General features: G+C 44.3%; 2 protein-coding genes across 5 annotated transcripts in view; one reads left to right on the top strand and one right to left on the bottom strand.

Moving 5' to 3' along the window:
* The window catches only part of LOC109903954 (Ral GTPase activating protein catalytic subunit alpha 2), a 137,794-nt gene extending 126,689 nt beyond the window's left edge, over positions 1-11,105 (top strand). For 2 of the 4 annotated variants that reach the window (XM_031788261.1, XM_031788263.1), the window contains exon 39: positions 7,523-11,105. In XM_031788261.1, the coding sequence (XP_031644121.1) occupies positions 7,523-7,677 (155 nt within the window). In that variant the 3' untranslated portion in view covers positions 7,678-11,105. Of the gene's footprint in view, positions 1-4,786; positions 4,828-7,522 lie in introns of all 4 variants that reach the window. The other 2 variants (XM_031788265.1, XM_031788264.1) reach the window with 2 other exon arrangements.
* Positions 11,106-13,393: 2,288 nt separating this feature from the next.
* On the bottom strand, positions 13,394-15,985 carry insm1b (insulinoma-associated 1b). The gene has a single exon (XM_020499801.2). The coding sequence runs from the start codon at positions 15,708-15,710 to the stop codon at positions 14,292-14,294; it is 1,419 nt and encodes a 472-aa protein (XP_020355390.1). The 5' UTR covers positions 15,711-15,985; the 3' UTR covers positions 13,394-14,291.
* Between the last annotated feature and the right edge of the window lie 556 nt (positions 15,986-16,541).

The raw sequence follows: 16,541 nt of genomic DNA, 5'->3' as shown, positions 1-16,541 counted from the left end.
GAGCCTCCGTCCCCGTATCAGAGATGTGTAGTAACGAACAGTCGAGGGTGAACACTGGGCTCACACTGCTGTCCTCCTCAGAAGGAGGAGAGGGAGGGGGACTTCATTAAACAATGTCTCCTCTTCCTGTCCTGCCTGGCCTAGATCTGATGGGTCTATAACAACAACAACACCACTAGCATCCAATCGATACAGCAATGATAAAACTGGACACTTGTGCTGTTCTACTTTGTGATAACTGAATCTGTTATTGCCTGTGTCTGGTCTACGTGTGTGTGTGTGTGTGTGTGTGGGGGGGGGGGGGGGGCGAGCAGCCCCAGAAGGCAGGGTTGATAAGCAGACTGGCGGAGGCAGGGGGTAGCAGGTCTATTAACATAATTACAGTCTGCTCCCTTTACTGCAGAGGTGGACAGGAGTCCCAACCACACCTGCACACTGTTTTTATTTGTTTATCTGTGTTGTTGTCTGTCAATAGTTCACTTTGGTGCAAATAAATATTTTCTCAAATAAAAGAAGTCCCAAACTGACCTCTATTGACCTTTTTATCATCCAGAATACTAAACAGGGACTATTCCTCAGGGAGAGGGAGGAAGTGGGAGGGAGCGATAGAAAGGCGGAGGTAAACAGAAAGGGAGAGATTGAACCAGCGAGCGAGAGAGAGTGATGGAGAAAAGACATGTAATTACCCAGCGCCGGGTCATGTCTATCCTCTGCTGTTGTGGGTTATTTCAGCAGTGGGCTCTTCTGTAGTGGGGCAGGAGTAGGATACCTGGTTGGCTCCTCATTGGGATTATGGGAGCAGAGGCCAGACAATAAACCATTATTTTTCTCATATTGTTAAATAAGGATTGGTTTCACAGTATTGTGCATCAGCTGTGTCTGCTGAGAGCAGCCAACAGCTAGACTTAATATACTAACCCTCTTTAATGCAGTGGAAATATAGAAATAAATGGGCAAACATCATTTTTGGGCTATTGCTTCTGTTTGTGTGTCTATGTAAAAGTGTGTGTGGTGTATGCATACATTTGTGTGTGTCCAGGATTTAGGCTTTTGTCCACAGTGGGTTTGTAATCAGCTGGCCCTCTGAATCAACTGTTTCTTGGCACAGCTCCACGCCACAGAGATGCAGGGCAATTTCAGGACTCATTCTTGGTCTGCATGCGGTCTTCACCTGGTAATCTTTTAAACAAGGGGGAGGTTAAGTCCTAGTAGTACACGCACACGCATACGGGCGGCAGGTAGCCTAGTGGTTAGGGCATTGGACTGGTAACCGAAAGGTTGCGAGATCGAATCCCCGAGCTGACAAGGTAAAAATCTGTCGTTCTGCCCCTGAACAAGGCCGTTAATTAACCCACTGTTCCTAGGCCGTCATTGAAAATAAGAATGTGTTCTTAACTGACTAGTTAAATAAAGGTCAAATAAAAATGAACACACATACACACAGGTGCTTGCAGCTTCTTCCAGTGATAAACCAGGCATTCCCTTCTTTTCTGAGAAGTTGTTTTGAAATGGTCGTTTTTTTGTCACCATATTTTCATGTATTTCTAGCAGGAGTGGATATTGTGCAACACATTTATATTCATAGCATACGGCATGTTTATGTCCTGTGTATGGTTCTATGCATCAACAGGTGGTCACTAATATATCCTCACAACAGCCTCCTTTAGTTTTCTCCCTGTTAGTGTATCGTTGCTGTGTACTACCCTCTAATACAAGGTTCCCTATTTTTTTTGAACAAGGAAAAACAACATATTGTTGGACATAAGACTGTTAAAAACACCAGCAAATCTGCTCCAAGTGATTTTAATCTAGGAAATCTGCCCCAAAGTATTCTCACGCATAATAGAGCGATATAAGTGATCGTACAGAAATGTAAGGTTTGAAATTAATGTTTCAGTCATATCCGTTTCAGCATACACTGAGTGTACAAAACATTATGAACAGCTGCTCTGTCTATGACGGGCTGACCAGGTGAATTCAGATCAAAGCTATGATCCCTTATTGATGTCACCTGTTAAATCCACTTCAAAACAGTGTAGATGAAGAAGGGACGGGGTTAAAGAAGGATTCTTAGGTCTTGAGACATGGATTGTGTCTGTGTGCCGTTAAGGGTGAATGGGCAAGACAAAAGATTTAAGTGCCTCTGAACGGGTAGTAGTAGGTGCCTGGCTCACTGGTTTGAGTGTGTCAAGAACTGCAACGCTGCTGGGGTTTTCCACACTCAGTTTCCTGTGTGTATCAAGAATGATCCACCACACAAAGAACATCCAGCCAACTTGATACAATTGTGGGAAGCATTAGAGTCAAGTGGGCCAACATCCCTGTGGAACGCTTTCAACACCTTGTAGAGTCCATACCTCGGCGAATTGTGGCTGTTCTGTTTAGGTGTTCCTAATGTTTTGTGCACACAGTGTATATGTTCTTGCGGGCGATTGACAAATGATTTGTAATTAGGTTCTGGCCCCCTGACCGTGCGTTTTAAGAGGAAATCGTCCCGCAGCTGAATCTATTGTGGTGCTTGTCGTTCCATATGCTGCTGCAGTGTGTGTGCTTGTCAATACACACTTGTCAATGTGTGTACTTGTCAATACTGCTTTGGCTCATTGCTCCACTAACATGTCATCCATGATGGGCAGCGTGCAGGTGTTGACCGGGCATGGTTTGGGACGTGGAGTACCCCTGGGCCAAGCTGGATGCCCATTGTCTACCCTCCACCAGCAACATTAACCTGTCCTTCACCTCTGACCCCACAGCTACGCCATCTCAGTGAACCTCAATTACCCCCCCCCCCCCCCCCCATCTTCCTCCTCCTGCATGACCCATCTTATAACACACAGTAGATTGCTGTCATCCTCCGCACTGAGGGTCTGCAATGTCACTCATTAGAGGGTTGTGCTCTGTCTGTCTGGATTTGGATTCATGTGGTTTGAGTGTTTGTTGGCATGTTGGTTTGCTTATGGACTGTGCATTTTCCTATGGAGTTCTACACTGGCTGCAATACATGTGAAGTTGGAGTTACACATGATTATTCAACGGGTTGAATAAATGTGGATTTTAAAAGAGGTAAACAACTTCTCTCATGAGACCCAGCTGCTAATGGATTCAAACTGAAGAGCTCTCAACTCCCCAGAGTCTAGACAGGCCTCCCTCTCTCACCCTTAAACCACTGTCTGTCTGGAGACAACAGCTCTTCACCTGCTTTCCTCGTCTACCTCTGCTTTAACTGCATCGGTTGGCTACTGAAGAGCCTCTAGCTTTCACCATGTGTCAGAGAGGTCAACCTGGTCGGTGGTTTTTGTTTGTTCGCGGGACAGCACGCTGTATATACTTCAATGCAGATTAATTGTGTTATCATATACACATACACAAGCACTGTTTCATTAGTATGTGGTATATTTAAGCACTAAGGCATGAGGGGCTGTTGTATATGGCCAATATACCACGGCTAAGGGCTGTTCTTAAGCACGACGCATCGCGGAGTGCCTGGATACAGACCTTAGCCGTGGTATATTGACAATATAGCACAAACCCCTGAGGTGCCTTATTGCTATTATAAACTGATTACCAATGTAATTGAGCAGTAAAAATACATGTTTTGTCATACCTGTGGTATATGGTCTGATATTCCACGGCTCTCAGCCAATCAGCATTCAGGGCTGGAACCACCCGATTTATAATGAGTTGTAAAACATAGATATGGTAATATGCCTTTTTTTTCCCTCTAACACTGATCTCTATCTCATGGTGTTTAACTGGTTCAGGAGCTTTTCACATAATTCAGCCCAACATATTCTTACTTTATAATATCAGTCAGACCAACCTATGCAATGTAAAGTTACAGAAATCATTTACCAATCAAGAGCACCCAAGAGACTCCAACACAAAAGTGGACGTCTCGCTGTCTGATAATGCTGCCGTCTCTTAACATATTAAATGTCTTATTGGATGCGTCCTGTTTCCTTGTTTCTTGTATGACTGTGATCCTCACTGTGACAATAACTAACCACAGGCTTCCTGAATGTCCCCCTCACCTCCCTCCCTGACTGTCGGTCTACAGCAGGGCTGTGTTGTGGTGACTGTCTGTCGGTCTACAGCAGGGCTGTGTTGTGGTGACTGTCTGTCGGTCTACAGCAGGGCTGTGTTGTGGTGACTGTCTGTCGGTCTACAGCAGGGCTGTGTTGTGGTGACTGTCTGTCGGTCTACAGCAGGGCTGTGTTGTGGTGACTGTCTGTTAGTCTACAGCAGGGCTGTGTTGTGGTGACTGTCTGTCGGTCTACAGCAGGGCTGTGTTGTGGTGACTGTCTGTCGGTCTACAGCAGGGCTGTGTTGTGGTGACTGTCTGTCGGTCTACAGCAGGGCTGTGTTGTGGTGACTGTCTGTCGGTCTACAGCAGGGCTGCGTTGTGGTGACTGTCTGTCGGTCTACAGCAGGGCTGTGTTGTGGTGACTGTCTGTCGGTCTACAGCAGGGCTGTGTTGTGGTGACTGTCTGTCGGTCTACAGCAGGGCTGCGTTGTGGTGACTGTCTGTCGGTCTACAGCAGGGCTGTGTTGTGGTGACTGTCTGTCGGTCTACAGCAGGGCTGTGTTGTGGTGACTGTCTGTCGGTCTACAGCAGGGCTGTGTTGTGGTGACTGTCTGTCGGTCTACAGCAGGGCTGTGTTGTGGTGACTGTCTGTCGGTCTACAGCAGGGCTGTGTTGTGGTGACTGTCTGTCGGTCTACAGCAGGGCTGTGTTGTGGTGACTGTCTGTCTTAATGTGACGCTCTACTGTCTGTTTTTCTTTTAGATTAAAACATGTTAAAGGTGTCATTACAGTAATTGAACAAGGTAAGCCCCGAGCACCGGCCGGAAGCTTGTGTGTCGCCCTAGAGCCTACCCTCGCTCACCCGTTCACTCATCTCTGGTTTCTCCTTTATTTGGTACTAACACGCTTTATTTACCCAACTACCGCTTTTTAAAGGAACGTTAACATAAAGTTGTATGGGGGGTTGATATGACGTTATATGGGGATTGTGTTCTCTATTTATCCAGGCGGTAATTGCGAGTGACGCTGCACGGTTCGGGACAATTAGCACCTCAGTAGTAGCATGAGCAACACTCTTCTCTCTGGCTAAGCTTCTGCATGTCACGCCTTTATATTTATCTCCCCAGCGCTGTTTTTCTCCCCTGTTCGCCTGGGGCAGAATGTGATACTAACACCTGCCCTACTGGAAGAAAACGTCTGTCATTTAAGCTTTTTTTGAAATGCTGCAGGGGACCGATGGGGATGAGGCCCATTTATGTCCTTTGTTTTTTTTTGGGGCGGGGGGGTTGTCTCTCTCCTTTTTATCTCTCACTTTCTCACTCTCTTTCTTTCTCTTTCTTTTTCTTTCTATGAAAGGATCTCTGATTAAAGGCACCCTGTGCAGGTCTCTGCCCCATCATGGCCTCTCTCAGGATAGTTGTTAAAGAGATAATTCAGGATTTTGGCAATAAAGCCCTTTATCTACTTCCCCAGAGTCAGATGAACTCGTGGAGACCAGTTTTATGTCTCAGCAGGCAGTTTAAAGGAAGTTACTAACTAACGGTAGCGCAATTGCTAACTGGCGTTAGCACAAGGACTGGACGTCTATGGAAACTGCTAGCATGCTAGTAGATATTGCAACGACTGGAAGTCGATGGTAACACTAGTTTGCACCGGCTTGCCAAACGACTTCTGACTTCCTTAATGCTGGATGCAGAGACATAAATTGTATCCCTGAGTTCATCTGACTCAGGGGAAGTTGCCAAAATCCCGAAGTATCCCTTTAAGGGGGAGCTCAGAGGAATTACCTTGGTTGCTCTGAGTCTTAGTGTTATGATGAACCAGTCAGACACCGGCCAATTGAAGTCTTGGGAGATTTTTGTTTCACCCTGGAGATATGTTATGCATGTGTTATTTTAATAATCAACTTAAGTTTGTGTCATTTTTGGGCTGCATATGATATATGCAGCCCAAAGTGCTGCAATTTGAACCAAGCATGAGTGTGTTGTTAATGGGTATTAAACCGAGCACTCAATCTATAGAGGTGTCCATTGCATGGTTGGGTTCTAGGTAGCATGCTGGTGGGCTAGTAAATTTAACGTCTGTGTGGAGGCCTTTACCTGAGAGGGTTAACTTACCCTCCCCATTATCCAACAACTCTACGAGAGGGTGGGGCGTGGCAGGGCCAGCGGGGAAGTTCAAGTGGTGGAATGGTCAAAGTGGAAGCTAGTGGAATTGTGGAGTTGGAAGTGGGGCTGCAGGGTTGGACTTGGTTTAGGCCTGCCCCTACGTCGACTCAGTCCTCCTCTGTTCTTTTCACATGCATCATGAAGATCCATTCTGCTAACACACCCACCCTCACACACCCTTAACCCCTCCCCCTCTGACTGAGTGGAAGTCAGGGATGCTTGTGTCCGCTGGGCTGAGTGTCTGTTACTGCAGCCATCTGCTGTCCCTTTTAGCTGCAGGAACTTGAGATGCTTCAGAAAGATGGAGAGAAAAAAGTGGAGGAAAGAAAATAGGCAACCAGATGCCATCTTGGCCAAAGCAGGAAAGTTGTTTAAACTTGAGGCATCGGGGGGGGGGTGTACGCAAAATATGTTTGCTCTTACCGGCCTCCCCCTCACGTTTCACTGCTTGCAGCCTGTAATCATTTTTATTTTGTATTTATTTAACCTTTACTTAACTAGGCAAGTCAGTTAAGAACAAATTCTTATTTACAAAGACGGCCTACCCCGGCCAAACCCTAACCTGGACGACGCTGGGCCAATTGTGCACCGCCCTATGGGATTCCCAATCACGGCCGGTTGTGATACAGCCTGGAATTGAACCAGGATCTGTAGTGACCCCTCTAGCACTGAGATACAGTGCTTTTAGACCGCTGCACCACTCGGGAGCCCCGATCCACAAAAGGCGTCTCTCCACATGCTTGCGACATGCCTGTCCAGTTAACATAATGTTCCATTCACTTTTTACAATACACCATTATAAAACTTGAACAATCTGTCACATCCTCTTTATGCTGAACAGCGAAGGCAATTTTATTCTTAGGACCATGTGGTTTAAAATAGATTGCGTTTTTTTTCCCCTACTCATGCAAGCATCTGCCCTCCCAAACCCAAAGTGTTGGGAGAAATATCCAGCTTCTCTCCCCTAGTAGCCTCTAGTCTAGCTTGTCAAAGCACATGATGAAAGAATGGTGAACATTGCATCTGATTGTGTATATAGCTTGATCTAGTCCACACACGTGCCACTTTGCAAACTGTGAGGAATTAAAGGTTCAAATCAATCTATACGCCTGTTTCTGTTTTGTTTTGGTATTATACATTTAACCTTAGAGGGAGTAAGCTGTTTGGGGTGTCTGATTTGGGGGATGGGGAGCGATGACATGCATGGCAGTCAGAACATGGAGTATGCCAGTCTTATCAGCGCTATGTTAGCCTGCCACGTCTCACCACTTCTCTCCATCTTTCTCCCCCATTCTATCCCTTCTCTCATCCCCTCCCTCTCTCTCTCCAGTCTCTCTCAGCGGCAGCACGAGTGCTGAGCTCAGTGTTTCTTTAGGAACGGACCAGGCGGACCAGGTCTCCCCCACGATTCCCCGTGCCACAAAGAACAGAGTTTCCGGAAAACTCCGCCGATCAGCCAGCGCCATAAGCAAATCTTCCAACTGAGCTCTCTCGCCCGATCCACCTCCCAAACCTTCCCTGCTTCATCTTTACTACAGGTCCTGCTGTGAAACCTCATACCTTAACCCCTCATGACTGCAGTTTGGGTGTGTGCGTTGTTTGTTTTATATCTCGTTTAAAAATATAACTGGAGCATATTGCAATGTTTTATTTATGTGGCAGTTATTGATACTTTGATACATTTCCAATTGTTTTACTGTTAAACTGCATATTTGACCTGAAGAAAAGATTTAAGCTATTGACGTTTGTTCGGATGTTGCTGCATTTTCTGAAAGAATCTGATTAATATCACTTGTCAGTCAGTACAGCGATTAAATATAGACAAGGAATTGACTGAACAATCATGTCTGGTGGCTTAAAGTCCACATATCATCAACATTTCAAAATTCCCTTTATATGTCACAACAAGGATCTCTATGGTTGTGACATAGAAAAGGAATATGATCACCCATATGCATTTTGGTAAAGGTCTTTCCACAAAATGAGTTCCTTTTGTACCCCTTTGATATTTTTAAGTAGAAATTGTGCACCAATATTGAATTTTAAAAGCATCTTATATTAAATTAAGTGCTCTTTAAAAGACTCCACATGGAGAATTTAATAAATCTGTTTTTCTTTCATGAATAAAGACTTGCTGAAGTGCCAAAATGCAGCGTTTTGACATTTCCCTCTGACTTTTCGGAAGATGTTAACCCACTTAACCCCCAAATTCCTCCAAGTCTTGCTTTAACAAAGTAATTCCCTCATTTTAAGGTCAACCCTGCAATGTGAACTTTTACTATAATGTACGAGTAATCGTTTTTTCAAAAGAAACGTTGAACATCTCATAGTAAAATCCTAGTGTAAAAGCAGGTTCTTGATGAGCTGGTTATCTTTTTGCCTATTTTGTGGTGGAGAACTGAGCGGGTCGAGCATAACACATTAACCCTGTTACTCATAGATAGACAGGCTAGAAATGTTTTTTATTTTATTTCTAAAATGGTGAAGCTGCATTCAATTGCCCCTCCCCTGTCCCTGAACACGAGCTTCCTATCCCCCTGTCGCAAGTGGAATTATGGCGGATTTAAGAATTTTATTTCATTTTTTTATTTAACCTTTTATTTAATTAGGCAAGTCAGTTGAGAGCAAATTCTTATTTACATTGACGGCCTAGGAACAGTGGGTTGACTGCCTTGTTCAGGGTGAAATCCTCAACCCTGTTACTTTTTTTTGGCACTTAATAGGCACTTAATCTTTTTATTTAACCTCTTGAGATGGTAAAACCAGTTTTTTATTAAGTTGAACATGTGTTCTTTATGAACACATGTTAAATGTTAAAATTATATGAAATAAAATGTATTTTTCTTCACCAAGGTACACTACCCAAAAGGGACTCATTTCATGGTTTTCCCATCTCATGCCCCCCCCACCCCCACCCCGGCGTGATTCTGCTCTGTAAATCACTGATGATACTCTTGCTGCTGACAGGATAGGATCATATTTAAGTAGGTTGTTTTGTCCTTGGCCTTGAGCCATGGAAGCCTGTGTGTCTGTTTGGACCATACTCATCCTCATGTTGTGGAGAGGTGGAAGGGCTGACATAGGAGGTGCTGCTCTAGCATAATGCTGCACCACACCACACACTTCCTGGTTAGGGAGGGCTGTGAGCCAATACAGTAGGAGTCTGTTTTTAATAGTTATGAACCTGGAGTGGACAATCAATGATGTCTTTCCAACCCCGAGGTGAATCGAAACTTGTGTTGGGTTTTTTATCGATGTAAGGATCTTTTTAAATGGATTCTGATGGATTTTTGTCTTCCTTTGATTTATGCAACTCTGCTGGAAGTGAGAAAAGACTGCATTTCTAATTGTTTAGTGATGTTACCCTGTGTAGGATTGTTTAACCTGGGTTCATAACCTGTAATCCAGTAACTTCCATCTGGCTCTTCCTCTGCCATTGTTCTCTCGTGTTGTAAAGTTAAGAATGACATTCCAATGTTCCTACAGATGAACTTTTGCACTCACTGTCGTTGATAAACTAGCAATGAATGTGTATTTTCTCTTTATTCTTGGATGTAAATTGCTTTATTTGATGTTTGTGGTGTTGTATAATGTATACATGTGTTGTTTTAGAGGAAAACGCCACCAGAGCCTCAGGTGAATCTTAACTCCATGCACTGGTGTGTGTGTGTGTGTCTGTATGGCTGTGTGTATTTGTGAAGGAGCTTCTCACAGTGCCTGTGTAATGTCTGTCCACCAAGATCCATTCCAAGACCCCCACCACTGTAAACCACTGTTAGACATCATTGGATTTATTTTGTTTCTGTTCATTGCAAGAGCAAAACGGCTAGCCTTGCCTTCCTGTCTCATGTCTTTGTTCTAGAGGGAGAGACTGTTTTTTCCCCCGTGTGACTGTAAAGGTCAGCGTCTTGTCCTCCCCGTCCTCACACTTTTTATATGAACAGATTGACTGGGTTTGGCCCACTTTTGTTTCGTCTTTATTTGAGGTGCTCTGTTCTCCTTTCTCTCTGAATTGGAATCAAATGGCACCTACTCCTCCTATTTCCCATGATGCACCCCGAGTAACCTCGTGAGGCCACAGTGGAGGGGTGGGGGGCTGGGGAGTTAGAAGGCATACCAGCGCTGTACTCTGGCGACCCTCTTAGCAACAGGCAGGCTGGCGCTATGCTACTCACGCTGCCTCCTTCGCCACAACCTGCGCCTTTGGGTTGCCATGGGAGCCAGGTGTTACGCACACATTATGCAGGGTTCCATCAGAGCTGCATCCCTGTCTGCTGCACTACTTTGCCTTACCTGTATATCCTCTCTTTCTTTCATTTTGTTCTCTCTCTTTTTTTGTGTCCCTTTCTTTCCCAAGCACTGATTAATAACATAGGAGGCATGAACGGAGAGTTCGTTCAGAGATAATGAAGTCCATTTTGTGAATTTGAAGAATGTATGTAAATACTGACCTGAGTCAGATCAATGCTTTCACCTTCCCAGTAGCCACTGTAAAGAACTACCCAGCTCTTTTTACCAGTCTTCTTATGGAGTCTAGATTGTAGATTAGATGTTGTGGATGGGATCCCTGTTATATATGGGAGTAAATGGGCGTAAGGTTTGATTTGACCAGGGCAAGGATTGTGTCTTACTCAAGACTGGTTCAACTCATGTGAAGCAACAGAGTTAGTGTTAATTCTAGGTTTTGGTTTAGGAATCCTGTACATTGTGTCAAATCGAGGGTTTTAGTCCTTTACCATAAATATATTAATGCCTGTAATATAATATTTGTATAAGAGGAAGAGGGGAAAAAGGCTTGAAGATTTCATCATTACTTGTTAACATATCAAACTGTTTTTAATGACTGAAGTCATGCTATCTTTATTAGAAATGTGAAAATCAAAAACATTTCATTAAATCAATTTGAAATCCTATGTGTTCTCTGTGTTATTTGTATGGGTCTATTGATCTGAATGTTTTTTTTCTTCATAGCAGTGGTGTGGAAGTAGAGAAAGTAAATTCAACCTTTTCCTTTAAAACTGTCATTACAGCGATGGTTACTACCTAACCCTGTCACAGTAACGCCTATCCTCCATGAATCATCTCGTGAGAATCTGCTGCTTTGGCTGCAGTGACAGGTTGACTGTAACCTCTGGCTTTGGGGGGGGGGGGGGGGGGGTCGATGGGTTGTAGGGGTGACTTGATGGTGCTGTTGTCTTGGTTTTTCAACCCTGGCCCAGAGGCAGCAGCCGGGGTAACCTGACCCCCTTCCCATCTGTTCCCCTGCTGCTCCAGGAGAGGAGGCTGGGATAATGGGCCCCCACCGAAGGTACAGGTGCAAAGTCTACAGCACCTAGCCAACACTGGGAGGACTGTTACTTGTTAGACTTAAGAGGATAATTGGTGATGTGTGTCTGTCCGTCTATCTTGCCTGACCATGTCCCTCTGAAGCTCTCCTGCATTTGTCTACATTATGTGATTTGAATATTCACAAGTTAAGAAAGGAGACTAAAAGTGATCTGCAGAAGGTATAGGGTCAAGACACAGAGTATACCAAACATTAGGAACATCTTACTAATATTGAGTTTCACCCCCCCTCCCCCTTTTTGCACTCACAGCAGCTTCAATTCATCGGGGCATGGACTCTACACAGTGATGTTGACGCCAATGCTTCCCACAGTTGTGTCAAGTTGGCTGGATGTCCTTTGGGTGGTGGACCGTTCTTGATACACACTGGAAACTGTTGAGCGTGAAAAACCTTGACACAAACCGGTGTGCCTGGCACCTACTACCATACCTTGTTCAAAGGCACTTCAATCTTTTGTCTTGCCCATTCACCCTCTGAATGGCACACATACACAGTCCCAAGTCTCAAGGTTAAAAAATCCTTCTTTAACCTGTCTCTTCTTCATCTACACCGATTGAAGTGGATATAACAAGTGACATCAATAAGGGATCATAGCTTTCACCTGGATTCACCTGGTCAGTCGATTTCATGGAAAGAGCAGGTGTTTATAATGTTCTGTACACTCAGTGTATGTGAACAGTCTATTTTTCACATTGTGACATATCAAGAGTTCCAAATGTCTACTGATTACTGCCTAGAGGCCTGTCCTCATTAGTGAACTACATGACGGTATCCACAGTCCTGACCTAACAGTGATCATTACCCCCTCATGGGCTGTCTGAAGCCACACATGCACTTCTGGAAGTTGTTACCAATCTTTCTCTCCATGGGGAGTGTATGTGAACCTGGATGTTCAGCCTCGACAGTCAGGCAGCCATTTAAAAAGGGGAAATCAAATTCTGAGTCTCCTCAAGAAAAGAGAAATGTCCTGCGGTGAGTTGTGTGGTCATCACCTCTTTGTCCTGAGCCATGTTCTGACCAAGCATTATGGCAATTTATGACTGGAAGCTAAGTGCTCTCTGTCTCTTCTTTATAGAAACCAAAACCAGGCTTGAATCATCATATCAATAATACAGTGACGATCAATTTAGGGCATCTTTTCCGTTGCCTAGAAAAAATTGCTGGCATCGGATGCAATCCCAGTTAAATGAAACCTGAAAGGGGTCTACGAGGAATTAGTTTGGTTTGTTTAGAGGAGTACAGTCCTTGAGAAGTCTCTGACATCAGTCACATCATTGTAGAAATGATGCATCCGTAGTGAATATGCCTGCATCATGGCTTGAGTATCCATGGTAATTAGGCTATTATACATCCTTTACTAATTACCCACTTGAGTAGGCTTCATCTATGTTTTGTTTTGAGCTTTCACATAGCCTGAAGATTCACACAAATAGCCAAATTAATGTTGTGAAGCTGAGAGAAATTGTATATGATATTTTGTTGTGTAGGCGAAGTCCAGTGGAGAAAATGAAAGAATAAGAATGATTTTCAAGACAACTTTTTCCCCATATGCACCCATTTCCCAATAGCCTACCATTTAGAATTATTCGGCGGAAGATAGTGTCTCTTGAGTTTCTACCCAGGTGGATTCCCATAATATATCATTTACACGATAAAAATGGTTTTGTTTTGTTTTTCTAAAGGACAAATAATTATTTGTGACATCCATTTTAATGAATAATTCCCTATAGGTCCGTTTATTTTCTTGTTGATATGACTTCAAGTCAGGGAGGGCAGGCAGACCTGGGTGATGTAGGAGTAGTATTATTCAAGTATTGTGTCAATGTCAAACTATAGCTAAATAAATGGTTTCATTTTGAAAATATTTTTTTATTTTGATGGACAGATAGATGACAACAGTGTACACATACAATCAAAGCGCTATAAAAGCCAACATTTAAGAAAATAAAAATGTTCATAGAAAAAGATTGCATCTAAGATAAGAGCTTTACGTTTTACAAGAGCTGTGGAGATTGAAGATTTAGACCGGTCCACGACAATTATCACAACTCCTAATTTTGACAAAACATTTGGCTACCACATGTGAACTGCCAGAATGACACAGAATAATCACACAATACAACAATAAATTACAGAATAGAATTGCAAATAGAATAAATAAATAAATAAATACAAGTATTATGACGAAACAATATTGCAACAATTAATAATAAAATATGTGCCAGCATTCAAAATTAAAACAATCATTATGTTGACTTTTTTAAGGCAGTTGTACAGCAGAGTTTCGATGTGTTTAGGCTATATTCTAAAGGCATTTGTGGTTCTACTAAAAGGGAATGATTCGATATTTGCACGTTTTTAAGACAAAGTTGATAAGTCTGTCCTGTGATTCATAAGTTAGCATAAAGCTTAATGAAACAGAAATTCACAGTCTGTGAATTAAAAGGCTTTTATGAGGGAAAATGAAACAGTTCTTAGGTCTAGAAGCTATTAGGCTACTTGAGCACGTGTGCAGCTGTCCTAGAAAAATACCTTTAACAGTCAAACTAACACTTTGTTTTCTTTCAATAAACTATTTGAGAGAAATCTCAAAATATATGCCTATTTTTTTATTTCAAGAAATAGATAAGCATTCAACAACCATCTGATTGGCATGGATAGGACAGCTCTCATCGAACACACAATCTAAACATCAAGTTGCCTGTCTTTCAGTAGTGTAGGCAATTAACTTGTTTTCCAACGCTCCCTTTGCTCAGCAAGCAGGGCGCACGGGCATTTGAAGCAGGATCACCTGCCTATTTTCCGACGGATGACATTTGTTGATGTGCCTCGTGAGTCCCGGTGAGCTGTAGAAAGTGGCAGAGCAGTACTTGCAGGAATACACCTGGGAGGAGTGCATGAGACGCAAGTGTCTCTCCTGGCTGGCCCTGTTGGGGAAATTCTCCCCGCAAACGGGGCAGAGAAGGCAGTCCACGGGGCTTAGATTCAGGGGACTTTGGTTTGTATTTTCCTCTGAGATTAAGGACACTGGCACCTGCTCTTCCACTCTGTCGCTGTTTTGAAACGTGTGGTCCTCGAACATTTTATTCTGCAAGGCTTGGTGTCCCAGGATGTGTTTTCTTAGGTATGCTTGGCGCTTAAACCTCTTCCCACAGTGTTGGCAGTTGTATAAACCGTCTTCTGAGCCCGATTCAGACATACCTGGGCTGGGGGAGTCTCTGTCACTCAGAAGCTCGATTCTTGGGTCTTTGGCTTCCTCTGAGGTGGACTTGACACCGGGGGGGATTTTGGCGATTTCAGATTTGATGCTCGGTGTAGATGGTATCCCGGCTGCACTCTGCGCTCTCGGTTTGTGCCAGCGCCGGTGAGAGGCGAGGTTAGCCGGGCAGCTGAACATCTTATCACACTCAGGACACTTGTACTCAACTCTCACTATCCTAGAGCACTTGTGCTGGGCCAAAGAAAATGGATCAGCGTATGCTTCCTTACACAATTGACAGACAAACTCTCCTAACGGCTTCCCACCTGCCGACGTCTGCGTTCTGGGTTTAAAGTCGACAGGAGCCTCTTTGATTTTCAAACCAAGTACCGGAGACGTTGTCATTTCGTCTTCAAAATTCAGTTTTCTGATGGCTTTGGGTTTTTTGGAGGCAGGTTTGCTCTTGCGCTCAGTGTCAGATGCGGGCCTCTTAGTACCGCCCCTGATGGCTGTAGCGGGGATCCTGCTGGTGGTGCCGCTGCGGTTGCTGTTGCTAGTGCCTATTTTCAAATCCACGGGGGCGAACAGGAGATGATCTAAACTGCTGAGGGAGGCAGGTGTCGGGAATGATTCAGCAGAAATTGGCGAACCTAGATTAAAACTTCTTTCGTAATATCTCCTCTCGTGGTCCTTGCTGATGGGCCTGGTGGGGCTGTAGAGGGCTTGGTACACAGCCTCTTGGTTGCCAAACTGAACCCCTTTAGCATCCAGACTGGGGACCGGGGCGTCTGCTGCGATGTCTGGTGATGGAGCTGCGCGGTCCGGACTGGACGCAATAGAGACAGGCGGAGATGAGTCCACCTGACTCTGAAAGGCTGGGATGTGATGCTCCTGCTCATATTCATCTGTACGAGTCCTGTAGGAAACATGTGCTGATTTCTTGTTTCTTTTTACCAGGAATCCTTTAGGCATCTTTGCGAATGACAGAAAGGCACTTTGGAGAGGTGGGCGAAGGCTCGGATGATATCCAGGTTTGTGAGATTACAGTCACGCCAGGAGCCTCGGTTGCTAACTTATATTTTCGCTAAGCTATTGATCTCTGTGGTGCTGAAATGTTTTCGTCTCCAAGGCATTGCTGCACTCTTTTTATGCCCGAATGATGCTATTGTTCTCGCCCCTTGTTGCCGCATCCTCAACCAATCAGACGAAACGAAGATCCCAGTGGATTTGGATGTGGGAGGGTTCAAAGCCTGTGTTTGGTGGATTTCGTTGAAGGATGTGCAGATAGCTTAGCAGATGTACTTGCGGTTTATTACATCAATGTGTGCGCTCGGCCACTCCCCGACAGAGGCACACGCCCGGGCCCTCCTCCTTTTACGGTTTGATGGTTCTCTATACAAATACACACGTGCCACGGCTTTGTGCCTCTCCTTTGGGGGCCACCGAGCTGCCAAAAGGAAATGTCCGTCACTGCCACAATCATCAGAATTGTGAATTAAGACGGGGATTGGACTGGAGAGGGGTCCGGTTGAGAAGGCAACAAAGACGTTGCAAATGGGTTATTTGCATTACTAGAATAAAAGACAACAAAATGAAAATCTAAAAACTTGGGCAGAAAGTGATGTCAGTGGCGATAGTAAAGCAATGGCACACACGTGTTGTTGTAGGCTATTGTGGTTTAATGGGACTTTCCCCCCAGTCAAAAGCAAGCTTTACGCACGAACCTCCAACAACATAACAACATGTGTGTGTGTGACATTGGTGTAAGGCCCTGTCTTCCAAAAGTCGATTCGCAGTGTTATT

Source organism: Oncorhynchus kisutch, linkage group LG14 (genome assembly GCF_002021735.2).
Source record: "Oncorhynchus kisutch isolate 150728-3 linkage group LG14, Okis_V2, whole genome shotgun sequence".
In the NCBI taxonomy this organism is placed as follows: domain Eukaryota; kingdom Metazoa; phylum Chordata; class Actinopteri; order Salmoniformes; family Salmonidae; genus Oncorhynchus; species Oncorhynchus kisutch.
The sequence above is the reverse complement of the archived record's forward strand: the minus strand, read 5'-3'. Positions and strand labels throughout refer to the sequence as shown.